Source organism: Misgurnus anguillicaudatus, chromosome 20 (genome assembly GCF_027580225.2).
Source record: "Misgurnus anguillicaudatus chromosome 20, ASM2758022v2, whole genome shotgun sequence".
Classification (NCBI taxonomy): domain Eukaryota; kingdom Metazoa; phylum Chordata; class Actinopteri; order Cypriniformes; family Cobitidae; genus Misgurnus; species Misgurnus anguillicaudatus.
In genome coordinates, this window is record NC_073356.2 from 15,205,219 (window position 1) to 15,224,088 (window position 18,870).

At 37.9% G+C, this 18,870-nt stretch overlaps 1 protein-coding gene across 1 annotated transcript in view; it reads right to left on the reverse strand.

The window, feature by feature from the left end:
- Window positions 1–1,186: 1,186 nt before the first annotated feature.
- Window positions 1,187–18,870, reverse strand: part of syt11a (synaptotagmin XIa) — a 32,955-nt gene continuing 15,271 nt past the window's right edge. Inside the window, exons 2-4 of the mRNA XM_055220189.2 lie at window positions 15,432–16,333; window positions 5,002–5,122; window positions 1,187–4,905 (exon numbers count right to left, since the gene is read on the reverse strand). Of these exons, the coding sequence (XP_055076164.2) occupies window positions 4,595–4,905; window positions 5,002–5,122; window positions 15,432–16,333 (1,334 nt within the window). The 3' untranslated portion in view covers window positions 1,187–4,594. The remainder of the gene's footprint in view (window positions 4,906–5,001; window positions 5,123–15,431; window positions 16,334–18,870) is intronic.

Consider the following 18,870-nt stretch of genomic DNA (forward strand, 5'->3'; position numbering starts at 1 on the left):
CCGATTACACGCAATGCCAAACGTGACCAGCAGACTGGCCTATTTAGCTACCCTAAACATATGTGAATGTCAATAAAATAGATAAAAACAAATCAAACTAAACGTTTTACCGTCTGATATCATCACTGTTTCATGGTACCACAACAACTTTACCTGGTATTGTTGTAACTTGGTATGAGCCACTACTTCATATGGCCATTTAAATGTGTATTATGCAAATTTTAGAAGGATCTCTTGACAGTTATGCAATATAATATACATAACTATATTATCAGTGGTGAACCTTGCAAAATATACTGTATTGTTTTGTTTTTATTACCTTAGAATGCGTTTTTTTTTCAACATACACTGCAGGGCCCCTTACATAGAAGATACCATTTAGTGCCGCCATGTTTCTACAGTAGCCCTAAATGGACAAACTGTTCTATAGAGCGCGTTTTGTTACTATGTTGTCTCAGACAATGACGTGTTTGTCCTGTGACAGCAACCGTAGCTTCTCTATGTTTTTCGAAAGGTAGGGGTGAGCTGTGGACTGAGTTTTAAACTTTTTAGCCATTTAAAGAACAAGTTCGGTATTTTACACTTAAAGCACTGTTTTCAGATTGTTTATGATGATATAGAACGGTTTTGACTGAAGTTTGGACGTGTGCGGCTGCCCCGAGAATTTTCGGGCGTTTGTTGTTTCGCCTCCCACCTCTGCGGTGGGTGTGTGGGTGCGCAGGAACAATCCTTCCCAAAATGCATCAAACCCTCGTCCACAAAGACATGAAACCCACCGAGTGGTCGGGGGTGTTCACTGATGTGCGCACACAAAAATCGCTGCAAAAGACGCATTCCAACAGGTTTTATCATAGTTTTTGTCCAACTCCATTGACTTGTATTAGTTGTGCTATGAGGTACGGTATTACTCCGTGCCGGGAACTTTGTTGGTATTCTTGCAATTTGCAAAGGCGGATTAGCGCCACCAACTGGGCTGGAGTGTCTATTATTCAAGCTCTCAACGGAAGAATATACGAGTGTGAGGCGTTTGGAAAATAGGTCCACAAGTTTACAACGAATGCTAAAACATCTGTTGGAGGGCGTCTTTTAGGTATTAGGTATATTTATTAATTAGACATTTTCTGGATCATCCACAGTAAAAGAATGCAATTATGAAAATATATAAAAAAAGAGATCAGATCAGATCTATTTTATCAGTTTTAATTTTATTTGCACGTCCATTGTGTTAACAAATTCAACATACAGTACAAGTCAGCATTAGTGTAACTGTATTTAGCATAAACTCAGTAGCAGTATGCAGATAACCTGCATCGGAAAGCATTACAGGTCACACTTTATATTAGATGTCCCTGAATATAATGTAGTGAAATATGCAGTAATAAGCCAGCAATGCAAATATGTCTTTTTAAGTATGTTATACCACTGTACTTACATTAAACATAGATAACTTGCTTGTACTTACAAATATTGAAAAGCCAGGTAACCACATGAAATCACACTACTGTTTTGGTGAACTAGCATTGTTCATCATCTAAGTCTAGTGGGTTTAGGGACACCTAAAATAAAGGTGAGTCACTAAGTTTACTCCACCTTCACCATATCAACATAGCAGTATCCAAATGGACTAATATATTTACTACAGTCAGTTTCTCATCAGATCTTTGTTTGCCTTTCAATTTATTCGTACATCACATAACAGCAAAAACCGAAGGATTGTTAGACAAGTGGCAGACAGAAAAATAAAGGCAGCTACAGTAGCTCTTCAAAAGAGGTTTGCACAAAACGAAACCATTTCCATTCCCGATAAAACACTTACGAGAGGAGCGGAAAGAACCACTACCCACCAGTGCATTAAACCAAACACTCGTTTACAATAGGTTATATTTATTTTAATGCCTATAGTTATTAATTTATATAAAACAAGCGTTTTTGTGTCAAAAAAGTCTGGGTAACAAATGGAGCTGGGGCTCAAAATAAAGAGGAAGGCATGAATTATTTCACATAAGTTGCATTGGTTACCATTTTTACAAAAAAGTATTTTACTGTCATATAAACCACTAAAAACTTTAATATATACACAAGTTTTGAAGCAGAAATTTGATACTGTGCATGCAGGGTTAGAGAATGAAAGGATTCACTTTTTTGGTCTTAAATGTATCTGCAAGCTTGGACTCGGGTGGATGTAAATTACATCTTAATGTTGCTGTGTATGCAATAGGTAATCTCTTTAAGTGGTCTTAATGACTTACAATTGCAAAATTAAATTTTTCAAAAACAACACTGGGGCTTAAGTTACTGCTAAATTAATTTCACATTTTAAATATAATATGCCTTTAATCATCCAATCAATATTTTTTTCTTGTCTCACCCTCCTGCTTTCAGCAATGTACAGTCAGAGCATGTAAATCAATCTGCCTTAGGGGGCTATGGGGGCATTAAATCAGATAATTGGGAACACATCCACACACACACATTGCATGCACTTGGGTCTGTCAATGTCTGGCTGCTTCATTGTGATCCCAACACCGAATTTACATTGAGTCCAATGGTTTTGCAGACCAATTTACAAAGTTATGCACAAATTGTTCATTGGTCTCCACTTTGGTTATTTTTTGACACGTGCAGTGTAATGGTTAATAGCTAGTGCCAAAAGACTAACTTTCATATGGTTAGTTATTAGTCTCATTATAGTTGGTTTTAATACACATTTACATATATATTGTTTTTCTTTTGTTGGGCACAAATCATAAAAATAAATACAGTACTCTACGAAAGTGCAAATATTGATCTGAATCTGCATATTTTTCAACTAAATCATTCAATAATTATAAGATCCGAATAGATTGGCTAGTTGGGTTAAACATCCGGCTAAAACATCACTGTCCTTTCATTTGCATGGCAGCATTTGCATGCCAAAACATCACGTATATTTGGTGAAATTCAATTTCAGTATGAAAAAGAGAAATGGGAGAATAGCAATGTCGCGTCCTATTATACATTATGTACATCTTGACCAGACATTATTAAGAATTAGTTGTGCGACCTTTAAAAACACACACGTTCAGTGATGATAGAAACAGTGGTGCTAGGTACACGTAAACGTACAAATTTGCTGACAGTACACAAACATACTAATATCCATCACATTTGGCTTTGACTGCAATTCTCTCATTGCCATATAATCTAATTTTTCTCGATCTCAGTGCTATGGTTATACAGCGACTGGATAGATTTCTTTGCAGTTAAATAGAAATGTGCATAGATATGACAAACTAATACAATTAGGGATACATAACGATTAATCGCGATTAATCTATAGCAGAATAAAAGTTTTTGTTTACATTATGTGTGTGTGAACTGTGTATAACTTTGTATAGATAAATGCACACACATGCATGTACATATTTAAGATATGTATATACATTTGTATATTTTAGTATAATTTATATTATATATATATATAAATATAAATATATTATATATTTTTCTTAAAATAATACATGCATGTGTGCATATTTATATATTCATAACTATTATACACAGTAAACAAAAACTTTTATTCTGCTATAGATTCTTTGCGATTAATCGTTATGCATCCCTAAATACAATAATAAAAAATACATGTTGATTTCGGTCACAAATGGTTGTATAATAAGATGATCATATGTTAAGATAAATGCATAACAAACAGATCATGGAAGTGCTTTGTCCAAATCATCCACAATGAGATAACCAAGAACGTATAACTACTACAGCTACAAATAAATGAAGTAGCTACAGTGTCAAAATAGCAAGAGGCTAACTTTACTAAAAATAACAGAGTTTTTTTTACACAAATCATTGTAGTACAGAGCCGATGGTCACAACTTTTAATTTGCTAAATGGCTGAAAGGTCTGATCAGCTATGATGTAACTTACATTTAAAGTTTGAATTTTCGCAAAGATTTTACATTTCAGAAAAATCAATAAGTAATATAAACAATAAAAATATAAAAAAAATGTTTCCATGTTTCAACCTTGTTCGGTTGTAAATGGTTTGGTTGTGCTAAATATTAGCATGTTAGCTAATATCCTCAAAGAAACTTTTCGAAACTTTTCTAATTCATCAAAAAATTGTCTTATTACGTGACTAAAGACGTATCATACTTTTCATACAACCCTTCTTTAAAAAAAATAATTAATAATAATAATAAAGGCTTGTTTTATTATATGTAGCATGCAGCTAATTGAAAGTACTGTATGTATATTCTCAATACGTTTTTAGACTGGAAACGGCTCTGCGGATGCTGTGGTTTATCTTTAATACGAGTATAATTCTCATCTAATAAAAGAGAAAAACCTCATCTATGTGAATTTTTTGTTCAATTATTTAACATTTTTTGCTATTGGTTTATTAGGAAACATGTGGTTCTGTTAAACTGCCCAATGTCTTTCAAGTTTAGTAGAGCCTACGGTCCTCTTTACTATTGACACTCATCCACACATACACCTGCCTATGTGGGAAAAGAGGGTGGTTGTTAAATGGGTTTCTTTCTATAGAAGAGGTGACAGGAAGGGAGTGGTATAATACGCTTTCCTGTGTGTTAGCCGAACGCTAGTACTCTATAAGGTTATGCCACTTGGCGATCTGCCTTCGTGGGTTATCGCAAACTTCCCTCCAGTGAGTGACCCCCGATGGCACGGGACTCTGACCACCCAAAACCAGGCGACCTACGACCTCGTTTTTCGTGGTGCGGTCGAAATCGATGACCAGGAATTCCACAGAGATGTCCGGCATTAACTCTGCGGGAACATCGTAGATGAATGATTCGTTGAAAACGGGATTAAGTGTGCATTTCTTCACATGGGTCTTCTTCTTAGCTATGCGCTTGCGACCGTAGAAGACGTTGACTTTAACGTATGGGTCTGTCAAGTAAAGAAATATAGACATTATTATGACAAAGAGATATTTATATTTTGGTGTATGGAACTTTGTACATGTCAATATTGGTGTGTACTTACTGCCTGAGAAGCCAGTGATGTCCATGGTTGGCAGATGTTTGGCCTTCAGCACCACCACATTAAGCCTGTGAGTAACAGGCTGGTAGGACAGAGAGACCAGCAACTCCCCACGACTTTCACACTGCAGAGAAACAGAATAGATATTGAATACACAAATTTTGGATATTTTTTGTCTGGATGATTCAACAGTTGCAATAGAAAGTCTCCAGTCCTCCTGGCCAGTCCCAATGAAAGATTTCACTGAAAATCGTGTAGTCTATGATGGACACTGATTTTTACCTTCAGACTATGATTTGATCCAGTAGGAGGATATCAAAACGTCTGATAATTTCTGCCGATTGTAGAACTCGTATAACATTTACCCCCGACGTGCCACAAAAAATGTTGGTGTCGGCTCCTAATAGGTGTGGTTTAAGTTTGTTATTGGATGTTTTTTAAAAGGGTTGTGAATACTTGATTTGTGTGTTTGTGATTGAGTTAAACGAGAAATTGGGCGGGCCTAAATACTGTGGCTCTACCATCTCACGATCACTATGTCGCAGAACAGAGCTGCGACCCAATTCGCCTACTTATACTATGCCCTAATAGTATATACTGCATATGCACACACTGAGAAAGTGACGACACTTAAAGGGACACTCCACTTTTTTTGAAAATATTTTTTTTTTCATTTTCCAGATTTCCAGAGTTAAACATTTGGTTCTTACTGTTTTGGAATCCATTTAGCTGATCTCCGGGTCTGGCGCTAGCACTTTTAGCATAGCTTATCTTAATCTTATTAGACCATTTAACATCGCGCTCAAAAATAACCAAAGAGTTTCAATATTTTAAAACTTGACCCTTCTGTAGTTACATCGTGTACTAAGACCGACGGAAAATTAAAAGTTGTGATTTTCTAGGCAGATATGGCTAAGAACTATACTCTCATTATGGGATAATAATCAAGGACTTTGCTGCTGTAACAAGGCTGCAGGAGGCGCAATTAAATATTTTGCAGAACTTTGTAACTTTCAATAGCAGGGGACTATTTTCGGGCACTGCGTAATGTCATTGCGCCTTCTGCAGCCATGTTACGGCAGCAAAGTCCTTAAAGTGTCCCTTTAAGAAATTCAAACATCAGAATACATCTTTGCATTCAAGCATTTTTCCATTCATTATTTGTCATGTAATGTTTACTCAGTAATTTAATTTATTGATTTAGTGGTGCATCGTTTATTTAATTTGTTAGTTCTGGGTAGCGCAACTAATCCCCGCCCTCTTGCTGTGAGTATCTACACTCGAATTTTCACATTCAACAGTAGAGCATCCGGGCACTTTATGGATACTCATTGATTTGGGACATACTAATTCTAATTTTGAATACTATTTAGAATGGATAGTATGCAGATTGGGATGCAGGGTCTGGCTCCAAATGACGTCATTGGCGCAAGATGTCCCAAACATTTTAGAGATATTTTGGCTTCATTTTTTTACAGTGGAAGTCTATGGAGATGCGTCGTCCATCTTTTTTACAGTCTATGGTTAACCCACACAAGACCATATTTAAACGTGCATCAGAGACATGTTTTGCTTCTGAATGCAAGATCACAGAGAAAGAGGTACAAGTGTTTACTTTCTCATGTTGCCAGATTTTTCAAGAAACATAACAGTGAACTGCAACAATTCTACATGCTTTATATTAGAAAAAGACCGAAATATCATGATACACACTTGCGCACTTTAAAAACATTAATTAATAAACTTTATCTTTTTATGAGCCTAGCCAAAACAAGCTCAAAAACGGTTTAAATACATGAGACATGGCAACACAATATAAAAGAAGCAGCTTTACAAACACATTTAACACATAATGTCTCTGCAGATGGTGGTTTTAAAATTGTGTAACATGATGTGTCTTTTGTTGCTGAAATAATATTTTGAGTGGAACGTTGAACGTTGCTATGGTTACTTTGTGTCAATCATCACAGTGTCGTTAAAAATGTAGGGGGTTTACTCCTATATTTAATCTCCCACATCTTTTGGATTCCTCTATCTATCAAAGAGTGTGAAATTGCGTTAATTTCAATATCCACACTAAAGCCATGTAACTTTGAAGCAACTTTTCTAATCTTTTATATTGCTGTTTGGTTTTTAGTTACTGCATTTGCTTTGCGCAGAAGAGGAGAGCAACATTACCTACAAATTTACATTACATTTATGCATTTGGCAGATGCTTTTATGCAAAGGTGCATCATTACAAGGTATACATTTTTTAATCAGTATGTGTGTTCGAACCCATGACCTTTTGCGCTGCTAACCCAATGCTCTACCACTCAGCTGCTATACAGAAACACCTGTAACTACTTCCATCAGAAAACAAATCTCATGTAGTTGGCAGAATATTTTGTCCTTTTACAGAGCAGAAATCATTGTATAGATCTGCCCTGTAGTTCTGTAAAATGGACTGAGAGAGCATTCATTGTGCATGCCAGGGACATTAATTTGCCACTTATTGTCCAGATGGACAAGGTGGAGAAAAACTGTAATGCTAAGCCATCTGCGCACCTGTCAGTTCTGCTTGGGCAATGATGATCACATGATCAGGTGGGCAAGACACCCATCCATCATATAAGAGAACATTATAGGAGTGTTGGCATCTCAGTACCCTTTAGGACATTTTTAGGACTGTTTTATCCTGCTTTATTGTTTGTTCCAGAGGACTTAACAAGGGTGGATTTATGTGGCTATATACAGTATACACAGATGGGCAGGCAATTATTAAAACAGGTGGCGTCCTCATTGCATGCTGTACTTGTCCATTCAATGTTATTGATCTCATAAATATGCAAATAAGAACATTAAACCAGGGTCAACCAATGTAGTGTGAAAGTTTAAAATCTCACCAGTCAGGATTAATGAATAACTCCAGTATATATCAGATTTAAAACAACTATTTAACCACTACAGATTGAATTCTACCTAACTACTGAGACAATTTTCATACAACAGCAGAAGATGCCTTAATGGATTAAAATATATATATATATTCTTAAAATTTCAAAAAGTATTTCAGTTTTTGAAAGGTTTGGAGTATTGTGTATTTTTTCCTTGTCTGTTCAACAAATGCATGTACTGTGAATGTATGTAATATGCAAACACTTTGTTTCTAGATCTACACACTACACTGTAACAAATTGCTGTAAAAATTACAGCATTATTTTAAAAATACAGTTTTTTACAGTAATATCTGTAAATTAAATTACAGTGACACTACTGTAAATTTTACAGTAACTGGCTGGCAACCCTGCTGCCAGTATTTTACTGTAAAATTTACAGGTAATTTTTTTACAGTGTATTAACCTTGTACTTTTCCGCTCTGTGCTTCTTTCTCTCTTCTTTTTCTTAAAACAGAATGATTCAAGTCTTACTGCTGGTTATCACCATGGTAACCAGCATTGTAAGTCATCCTGGAGCTAAGCGTGAACTTAAAACAGCCTACATTTTAGTGTCTAATGTGTGCAAGTGTCTGTGATGTTCTCCTGAGCTGTACTGCACTACTGAATCTTATATTTTTTAATTTCCTGTAGTTTTAAATTCATCGACATCATCCGTAATATTTCCAAAAGAGTTGTGTGTTTATGATGCTATATTAAGCTCTGGGTGTGTGAGTTTCACACATGTAAACACATCCATTTCACAAATCAAAGGTAAAGAAAGCGTATTTTGTGCTAGGAAGTATTTTAGGACCATTAAATATTTTAAATTATTTATTTGTCTTTGCAGTATAACATTTTTCATCACAGGGTTTATGAATTTATGGCACTGTTCCTATAGCTAACTTGATAAAGCATTGCACAAAGGATGTGGTTTTGATTCCTAGGAACAAGCATACTTAGAGCTTTAATGCACTGCAAGTCATGTAAAAGTGTTTGCAAAATGCAAAAATGTTTAAAAGCAGGTACAAGCTTCCAAACATAAAGAACATGCTGTTGCCGCATAATGTCAGTCAAATTTAATGTACACCCATCTCTCTCTACCACTAACTGCACTCCATCTGTTTCCTGAGCTTTTCCTTTCCCTCCATCTCACCCATAATCCTCTCTCTCTCTCTCTCTCTCTCTCTCTCTCTCTCTCTCTCTCTCTCTCTCTCTCTCTCTCTCTCTCTCTCTCTCTCTCTCTCTCTCTCTCTCTCTCTCTCTCTCTCTCTCTCTCTCTCTCTCTCTCTCTCTCTCTCTCTCTCTCTCTCTCTCCAAGATCGATTAACATCCCTGCCACCCTCCCAGCCAACACTGTAATGCTTTTCTATCTTGCAGCGTAGTATAGCAACTGATTCAATTTAAGATATATAAGAGTACAGCACGCAGACAGAAAGTTCTCTGATTTGAGGTTATTGTGAATATTCTGTGTACTGATTTTTAAAACTGAATTCAAACAACTGAGAACTGATTTGTTCCCTGCTGCTAAAGATAATAAGAATATTTGTAATGCTATTCTTCCTGTTTAATTGAAATTAATGCATCAGTGTGCATTAGGCTGTGCTTACTTGTTATGCAACAAAAACTCTCTTATTTTTCTTCTCAAATATTGCTCAAAATGTTTGGTCCTTGAAGACACTTATTTGAAATGTTTATATTAAAATCTCTAAAATTTTAATTGCAGAATTAGGTGTTTAAGGAAATCTAAGACACATCTGGGGCCTCATTTATAAAGCGTGCGTACGCACAAAACAGGGCTTGAAACGTACGCCAGTTTCCACGCAAATGTTGTGATTTATAAAAAACAAACTTGATGGGAGAATGGGCTTGCAGGGTGGGATATTAGGATGATTCATGTATGCACACTTGCAGGTTAGCTGTGATTTATAAAGGGAACATTGCTTTGTTTTATAAGCCTTCATAATTTTTGGCGTATGCCATTTTTGGCTTTTGTGCGTACGTAGACTTTTAGTAAGAATCCTACGCACAGTTTTATTCATGAGGCCCCTGATCTCTATTTTCAAACCAGAGGAAACATGCAATTCCTATGGTCTGGTTCTCGAGAGCTAAATCTAAGAAACAGTGGACTCAGACAGAATGCAGGTGTTTGTACACCTTTCACCCTTGATCAAGGTCGGAGCAAGCACCCTCTGCTTGTAAATTTTTTATAAGTTACCACTAATGTAACAGTTAACAGCAAACCAAAGTTTCAAGAGTGCTCATGCTTTAAAAATGCCAATAAAATCAAAACTGACAATTCTTATTTTTTTATGTAATACTGCAGCGTTTATTATAAACAATTTATCTCCATTATTTAAAAAAAATCATGCGCCCTCATAAATGTCATCAAAATCTGAAAATGTGCTTCTGCCCTCTTGGGTCAGCTAAATGACTTGGGTGGGATCTAGAGGTCCTCATAAGTCCTGACCCAAACCAAACCGCGGGGTACTATGCAATGGAAAAGCCCCATTAAATCCGAAAACCCGAGGTCCGACCCGAGATGTGTGACACGGGTTGGGTATAATAATAGTAGCATCGGGTCTCAGGTAATTAAAATGAATGTGTTTTTGCCGAACGGACCAGAGAAGACCCGAACTATCTTGCGTGTGTGCGTTGGATCCTTTTCTAACCCGTCCCCTCTGTTTGCCATGAGCGCTTGTGACATTGTGTGGCTGGCATTATAGGTTAAAGAGTAACTAAACCCTAAACCAACTTTTTAAGTTAATGATCTGTAAGAATGGGGCTTTATTAGTGCTGATCATTGATTTTAGTAACTTTTTGTCATTTGGGTATAAAGTGTTTTAATTCTACAATATATGGTGTAAAAACGTCTGAGTGCTGCCCTCTTCAGGTTGAACGGTGGCTACTGCAGTTACATTTTCTTGTTTGTATGTTGCGGTACTGCGTGATGTAAGCGGTACGACCCTTTGTAAGCAGGTTCAAGCTCACCATGCACTTGGTACGAGCTCAGTTCGTCCCCCCTATCTCCGTTGGGGTCTGGACACTTTTCTTGCATTTTTAAAATATTGCCAGTGGGTGAAGTCAGGCTCTGACCAGGTGTTTAGTTACGCTTTCATTTTCATTGAGACACACCTGTCAATCAATTTTAAATGTAAATTTTAGCGGTTACCATGGTGTTGTTGTCAGATAACAAATAAATGGATCAGGGGGCCAAATTGGTTGTGAGGCCACTGGGGTTTTTTTCTGACTGTTTCGGTTACGAAACAGCTTAAAAATAAGATAATTTCAGTGATTTTTTTTTATTTAAAATTAAACTTTGGCACAATCCCATTTTGTACAAAAATAAAGCAATAATAACGGTGCTAGCACGTCAGAATCCATGATATGTGAACACTTGATATCATATCCAGTTGCTGCCCACATACGAAGGGGTGTGCCTGAAACTAAAGGTCTAATGCAAATGTTTCTTTCTCTTTTTATGTTTGTTTACTAAGAGTTTGGAATAGCCTATAGAAATCTAATATTTTTATAAACTGCTGTTTATTGTGGTTGTATGGGGGCATCATTGCTAATGATGCGAGCATAAGTGCTGGTTTCCAGATGGCTTTTGTGATGGATGTTCCCCCTGCAGTTAGTGGCCTTTATGGCTACACTGTGTCTGCAATAACAACACTTTAATGGGTCATGGATCAATAGGCGCTTCCACACCCCATACAGCCCAGCCCATATAGTTACATTATAGTTATAAAACAAAACGTATTTATACTAAAGAATATAACATGCTAGCAAAAAAAATATATATATATATAATATGGTGTTGTTATGTAGGGGCCAAGGTGTCCTGAATAGCCGTTAGTCTGTTGATGTCTGGTTGCTTATTGTCCCTAATGTGCTGGACGTGTTACACTTCCATGTTTTTTTTTTCTTTTTAAAAATGCATGTCTAACCAGGATGAAACAGAAAGGGCGATTTTCCGGTCAGGGCTTATTTTAGTCCCAGACTAAAATGCAGACTTGAAGGAATGGTCTACTCATTTTCAATGTTGAAACAGGTTGTTACCTTAACTAAGAATTGTTGATACATCCCTCTATCATCTGTGTGTGTGCACGTAAGCGCTGGAGCGCGCTGCGACGCTTCGATAGCATTTAGCTTAGCCCCATTCATTCAATGGTACCATTTAGAGATAAAGTTAGAAGTGACCAAACACATCAACGTTTTTCCTATTTAAGACGAGTAGTTATACGAGCAAGCCTGGTGGCACAAAACAAAACGCAACGCTTCTCCAAGCGGACCCAAAAGAGGAACCACATTCTACGGCGCAACAGCACCCCCGGGAGCACCTCGACTCGGCGCAGTAACACCCTCCCTCTCCCATTATGAGAGTGAGAAGGGGAGCGGACTTTTCAGGCGAGTCGAAGTACTCCCAAAAGCGCCACCACGCCATAAAATACAGCTCCTCCCCCAAATCCGCCCAGAAAAGCGCCACGTTTTACCCTGCACCACCAAACCTGCTCGCACAACCACTCGTCCCAAATAGGAAAAACGCTGATGTGTTTGGTCACCTCTAACTTCATCCCCGTTTGATACCATTGAATGAATGGGGCTAAGCTAAATGCTATTGAAGCGTCGCAGCGCGCTCCAGCGCTTACGTGCACGCACACAGATGATAGAGGGATCTATCAACAATTCTTAGTTAAGGTAATAACATATTTTAATATTGAAAATGAGTAGACTATTCCTTTAATTTAAAGACACCTTGCACTGACATATCTTAACATATCAGTTTTATTGTTTTGTCACCAGTAAGGTTTGTTTGTAAACCTACATAAACATCCGAATATAACTAAGGCCTAGTCCTGGATTAATCTAACCCCTGTTCAGGAAACCTCCCCAAAGAGTTTAATCTAAATCGCAGGTTTGGATGCAGCAACAAAAGCTCATTGGATAAGAAGGAATATCCCTCCTCAACACCTTATACGACAAAACATAAAGCCTCTAAAATGTCCACAGGAAAAATCAGTGCCAGTCTGAAGAGACGGAGGATAATAGCTTTACTGAACTGATGGTCTTGCTGCCACTTGGAGAGCACTTGTATCAATCACAGAGGTGCTTAACCTGAGGCGAAAAGCTCAAAATTGTTCTCTTTACTATATTCCCTATACCAAGTTTATGTCTAGAAAAGCCAACACTGACTTGGGGATCTCTAATCTCATGAAAACTTATTAAATGTAGTTATTGCTGTGCATGATCAAATAACAGCTGAGAAATATGATGATGTACAGGGTTAGGTGCACTCTATTGCTCCCTTATAATGTTGCCTTATTTCAGGATAATACAGCTCTACACTGCTATATGAGCATAGCTTTAAGCCATTTAAAATGTGAAAAGTACTTTGTAATAAAGTACAGGCAGGCTAACGTTCTGAGAATGTATATATAATGAACATAATGTAAAGTATTGTGTTATTTATAATTTCACAAAATGTAACATTAGTTAAAGGTTAAATTAGCAGCATTATTTTTAGTTAGCTGCTCCCCAGCACTGTTGCTTGCTGAGTCAATATTTATCTCTCTTACCACATTACTCTTCCCAGTCCTCTGTCTCTATTATTTAATGCACTATTCAGTCATTTTTATCTTTAATCTAAGCCTCACAGATGGCCCTCTAATGGTTGGAGTTAGTGGTGGGGCTTCACCCCCTTCATGGTTACATTTAACTTACAAAATGCATGTTTTTGTATAACATAATTTAAACATTTTCATGAGATATATTTGACTCTCTTTTCCTTGCACTGTAGATTTATTAATTTTTAATTGAACAGACACTGGTTCATCTACAACGTGTAAGTCAGAATATTAGGTTGGCTAAACAAATACAAATAGCATCTGATGAAGCATTAAATTCATTTTTAAATTTCAAATTTACTTGCATGATGATGCTAATGCCAGTAAGCAAAATCTTGCTTGGAGTTTCTGTGATCTCTTTGCTCTGTATGGCAGCTATAGTGTTTAGGATTTGTGTCTGATTCATCTATGTGTCTCATTCATGATAGAGTCTAAACTTACATAAGAACATTTGAATACACGTGCCTTAAACAAACAGATGCATTTGTATTGTCCGACGCACATCTTAAATGCATTTCCTGAGGTCTGAGTAATCAGATTGCTATCAAATCATCTCAGATCTTAAAGGAGACATTCACTATATGTATTTTTTTAAGATGTAAAATAAATCTTTGGTATCCCCGGAGTACATATATAAAGTTTTAGCTCAAAATACTATATAGATAATTTATTATAGAATGTTAAAATGGTCACTTTGTATGTGTGAGCAAAAATGGGTTTTTGGTTGTGTCCTTTTAAATGCAAAGGAGCTGATGAAATGCAAACACTGATCGCCATGATGCTGGTTTGTTGAAATTGAAACTCAATTGTGCTGTCAATTATTTTTACACTCTCTCTCTTTCTCTCTGCACTAAATGGCAATGCAGTGGTGCAGATTAAGGAGCGGTATTATCCCCTTCTGACATCACAAGGGGAGCCAAATTTCAATTACCTATTTTTTCATATGCTTGCAGAGAATGGTTTACTAAAACTAAGCTACTGGCTTGTTCTTTTTCACATTTTCTAGGTTGATAAAAACACTGGGGACCCAATTGGAAAAAGTCAGAGTTTTATGATATGTTATTAAATATAATTATTTATGTAATAACGCGAGACACAAGTGTAAATACCCATTAAATATTCACTTGAATCTGCTATTTCACACTGCACACTGTCAGAAAAAAAGTCTAAATATGCACCCTAGATGTCAGTAGGGCGGGACCCTTTCGAAAAGTACAGCTTTGCACCTAAAGAGTTCATATTAGTATCTCAAAGGTACATATTGGTACCAAATGTATACATATTTTTACCTAAATGGTACATATTAGGACATTTTTTAAAGGGTACTGCCCCAGTGACAGCTTTGTACGTTTATTTTTGACAGTGTATCCATGTTGGCTCAATGAGAAAATAAGTTATTAAATTCAGCGATTTTATAATACTTAATGTTGCTGGCCCTAAGACATGCCTGGCCCTATTCTTTATTAACTCTTTCCCTGCCATGGACGAGTTATCTCGTCAATCCGCAATACTGTTATTATTCACCAGGCGGCGCACTTCCACAACTTATAAAACCCCGAAGTATCGCCCTAGGGCAAACAGCTGTATGTCCGTGTATGTTTTGAGGATCGCTCCGAATCTGATCTCTATCAAAAGTCCTTCACAAAAATGAAATTTTCTCAGCTTTTTGCTCAAAATTTGGTGTTTTTGAAGAAACCTACCCATATTTGAGAGGTGATAAAAAGAAAACTAATGAAGGTAGGATGAAACTTTTTTTTTAGAGTTAATAATGTTTGTGTCCGCTAAATTACTATGCATCTCTCTTCAGTTCTGTACAAAGCCCTAAAATGGGTGTCTCATATCAGTGAGACCTAAACTGTAACATTGACAATGAATGATAATGCTATCCCACCTGTGTGTTCCTCTTGCTGATCTGCTGGGTGATGTGCACTTTGCCTGTACTTGGGTCCACGCCCGCCATTGGCACGACTGCCTCCCCGATGACATCATCCCGTGCGAATCGATCAAAACTGAGCACTAGGAAGTGCAGCGCAAGCTCGGGCAGCAAACTGTACTGGATGCCATAGAAGGTAAATGTCTCGTCGAAAACGGGCTCCAGCGTCTTCCTCAGCACGCGCGTCTTCACCCGGTGCTTCTTCTCCGGCAGGATGGTCATCTTCACGTAGGGGTCAGAGCTGCCTGCCTGTTCATCCACAGCGGGGAGCCCTTGAGCTCCAACGATCGTGACGACGAGAGCTTTCTTGGGAAAGTTGTAGTCAATAGTCAAGCTGAGCGTGCCCAAGGAGGGTGAGCTGAGACTGTAGGGTGTTGCTGTTTTACTGGGAGCTTCGCTGCTGCTTCCTGAGCTGCTCTCCATACAGCAGTAGTCTGCACGGATGGGCAGCGACCTCTCCAGTTTGGGAGGACCCATGGGTGGTACCAAATGGTTCATCTGAAGGTGCGGCGTACCATTCAGCAGTCCACCTTCAGGATCTGCATCCACAAGGAGAACGTTACCATTTCTTGACCCACGACCCCATTCTTTTAATAAGGATCCTGTTCCTGAGCGCCGGCCCACCCGCACAATCTTCTTGCTGTTGCTGAGGGTCTCGGGGTAAATGCTGATGCCTTTCAGCATGTGGATGAATTTGTAAGGGGGGTCAACAGGTGGGTCGTAGGGGCCGCTAGTCAGCTTGTACGCGCCTGTCATTTGACGATAACGTCGCTGACAGCACGTCCACAGGAAAACGGACACCGTAACGGAGACCACCAAAACACCCGCACCAAGAAAACCCGCAAGAACTGGGGACACATCTGAAAAAAAGAGACAGAAAAAAAGATATATATTGTATTTAGAGAAGAAAGAAGGTATTGGTTCGTTTTTCTCAGTGTCAGTATGGTACTGAATTACCAGTACTTTTGACGCATCTTGTACCTTAGTACTCCGTTCTCAGTACACTGACAGACATGTTTATTTGTGACGAACGTAACTAAAAGTTAAGGTCACTTTGCTCATAAAAAAAAACATTTTGATTTAAGAATTTTTAGATATTTGTACTGAAAACAAGACAAAAAAACTAAGTAAGAACGTAATTTTTTGCAGAGTAACGCTGGATTTCCACCGACTGCGGAACGGCTGCGGATCCGCTGTGGAACGGTGGCGGAGTCAATCGGTTTCCATTCAAGTCAATGTGTGTATTTCCATTGACTGCATTTGGAATCCGTCACAGCTCCGGCCATCGCGTGATCATACCTGAATTCGCGAGATCTCGTGTCATGATCTGGGCTGGTCCAGCAAAACGTCATAATTTAACGTCATAATGGGCGGAGACAGAACTAGATATCGCTCGATCATCACGTGATTTGTGAGACCTCATGGGTCCTCATCACTTCAGCACGCAGCCGCTCTGCAACAAATTCGGAACTGGTGGGTTTTGGCGGACGGCGGAGTGCGGAGCCATAACGCAGCGGAGCCGATCTGCAGCCGCTCCGCAGTTGGTGGAAATCCAGCGTAAGATTCAGAGCATCAAAGTTTGATTTCACTCATTGATTTTATTCTTTGACATGACCTCAGTTAGTAAATATTAAATATATTAATGTTATATTTTCTTTACGTTATGTAGCATGATTTTATGTAGATCGAAAACAGTAAATCACAAAAAAAGGGTTTTCACACACTGCATCACATATTCTCTGAATTTTTAACCTTCCTCGCAGTTTGTCTCTCACTCATTTTCCTGTGAAAATGAGCATTAATTGCTCCTTAATTTATCACTAACTCTTTAACATGATGACAACAGCTAGTTTAACATCGATTACAAAAGTGTGCATGAAATACAGGAACATTTGAAGAGCTTAGATGCAAAAGCCACTAAACGCCACCTCAGTCAAAAATGAGATAATGACATTAACCGAATGCACTCGGCACGTATTATAAGTTCATCAAATATCTTGGCTTCAAATCTGCTTAATCCCGACGTCAGGCTATTCAGAAATACCGCTTTGTTGGCAGAATCCATTAAACGGCACATTGATTTTATTTTCAGCAAACTCCTCTAAGTGCACGAAAGATGAATTGGATGAACGACGGTGTGCCAACAATAGCAACAATCACATTCAAACTTGGGTCCCTTGTGAGTACTTGGAGCTGAAAACAACCTGAATCTGGCAATCACATGGATCTAGGGATGCTCATATCAGTTAATTTTCCCGACCGACAACCGTAGCTTCTGAACCGAACATTAACCGTTAACTTATAAGATTTTAATATGAAATTGATATTGAGTAAAAATACAGTTGACGGTTGTCTGAACTAGTAAAAACAAAACATTTAATTTGAACGTGCAAACAGCAGCGATAGATCAACAACCGAACCAGGATTCATACATTATCAGATATTCACGCAACATTACCTTATTAAAAAGCACGCGATCAGTCCAGAGGATTAATATCCAAAAAGGGCAGATTGTGTCTGTTTCATCTACCACAGTGATCATAAAGCAGGACGCTTTTCAGAAAGTTTTGCTTTTGCGTCGTGTTTCTCCGTTTGTGCAAAAAGAGAGATGTTTATGGTCAGGGTCAGAGGCCATCAGCGAACGTCTGTCCGGATGTGCGCGAGATCGTGACGGACCGCGTCATCTTGCGTGGACACTTCTCCATTCAGCTTCCAAACACGCATACAAATGATTTCTCATCCAAATGATTACTTTATCAGATCGTCAGGGCAGCAATAATTTGTGTCATATACAGGAAATTCACAAATTAAAGATAGAAAAGTGGGCTCATGACGACACGCACCATGTATTAACAATTTTTTTTTTCTTTTAACTGATAACGTTAATCGGTCATAAATTCTTTCCTTCGATTAACGGTTAAACGGTCAATGTGAACATCCCTACATGGATCACAGCGCCCCCTAATGTGTGGTTCAGTTTCATCAATTTTACATTTTGTCTAGTGATGTCATGAACAGTGAACGAGTTGAATCAGTATACCAAATCAGACTGAATCGTTTAAAACATAAATTAGATATGAATGGCGTCATTACGTGAGCACGGTTTGATCCGTTTTTTTTAAAAGAATTGTCCGAAAGGTTACTGATTCACGAAAAAATACGGATTTCCCATCACTAATTCTGACTTTAATCATTTGCAATGTGTATTAATCCTCGTGTATGAATGTAAAGTTACATGTTTAGTGATTCTGCAATTGTTTACTATGACTCCTAAAAAGTGGATTTTTTAGCCAAAAACTTTTGCATGCAATTAAATACTAATGAAATGACTAAGGTGATGTTTGTAACATTTCAATACTGACTATTAACATTTTCATTGCCAAAATAAAATGACAAC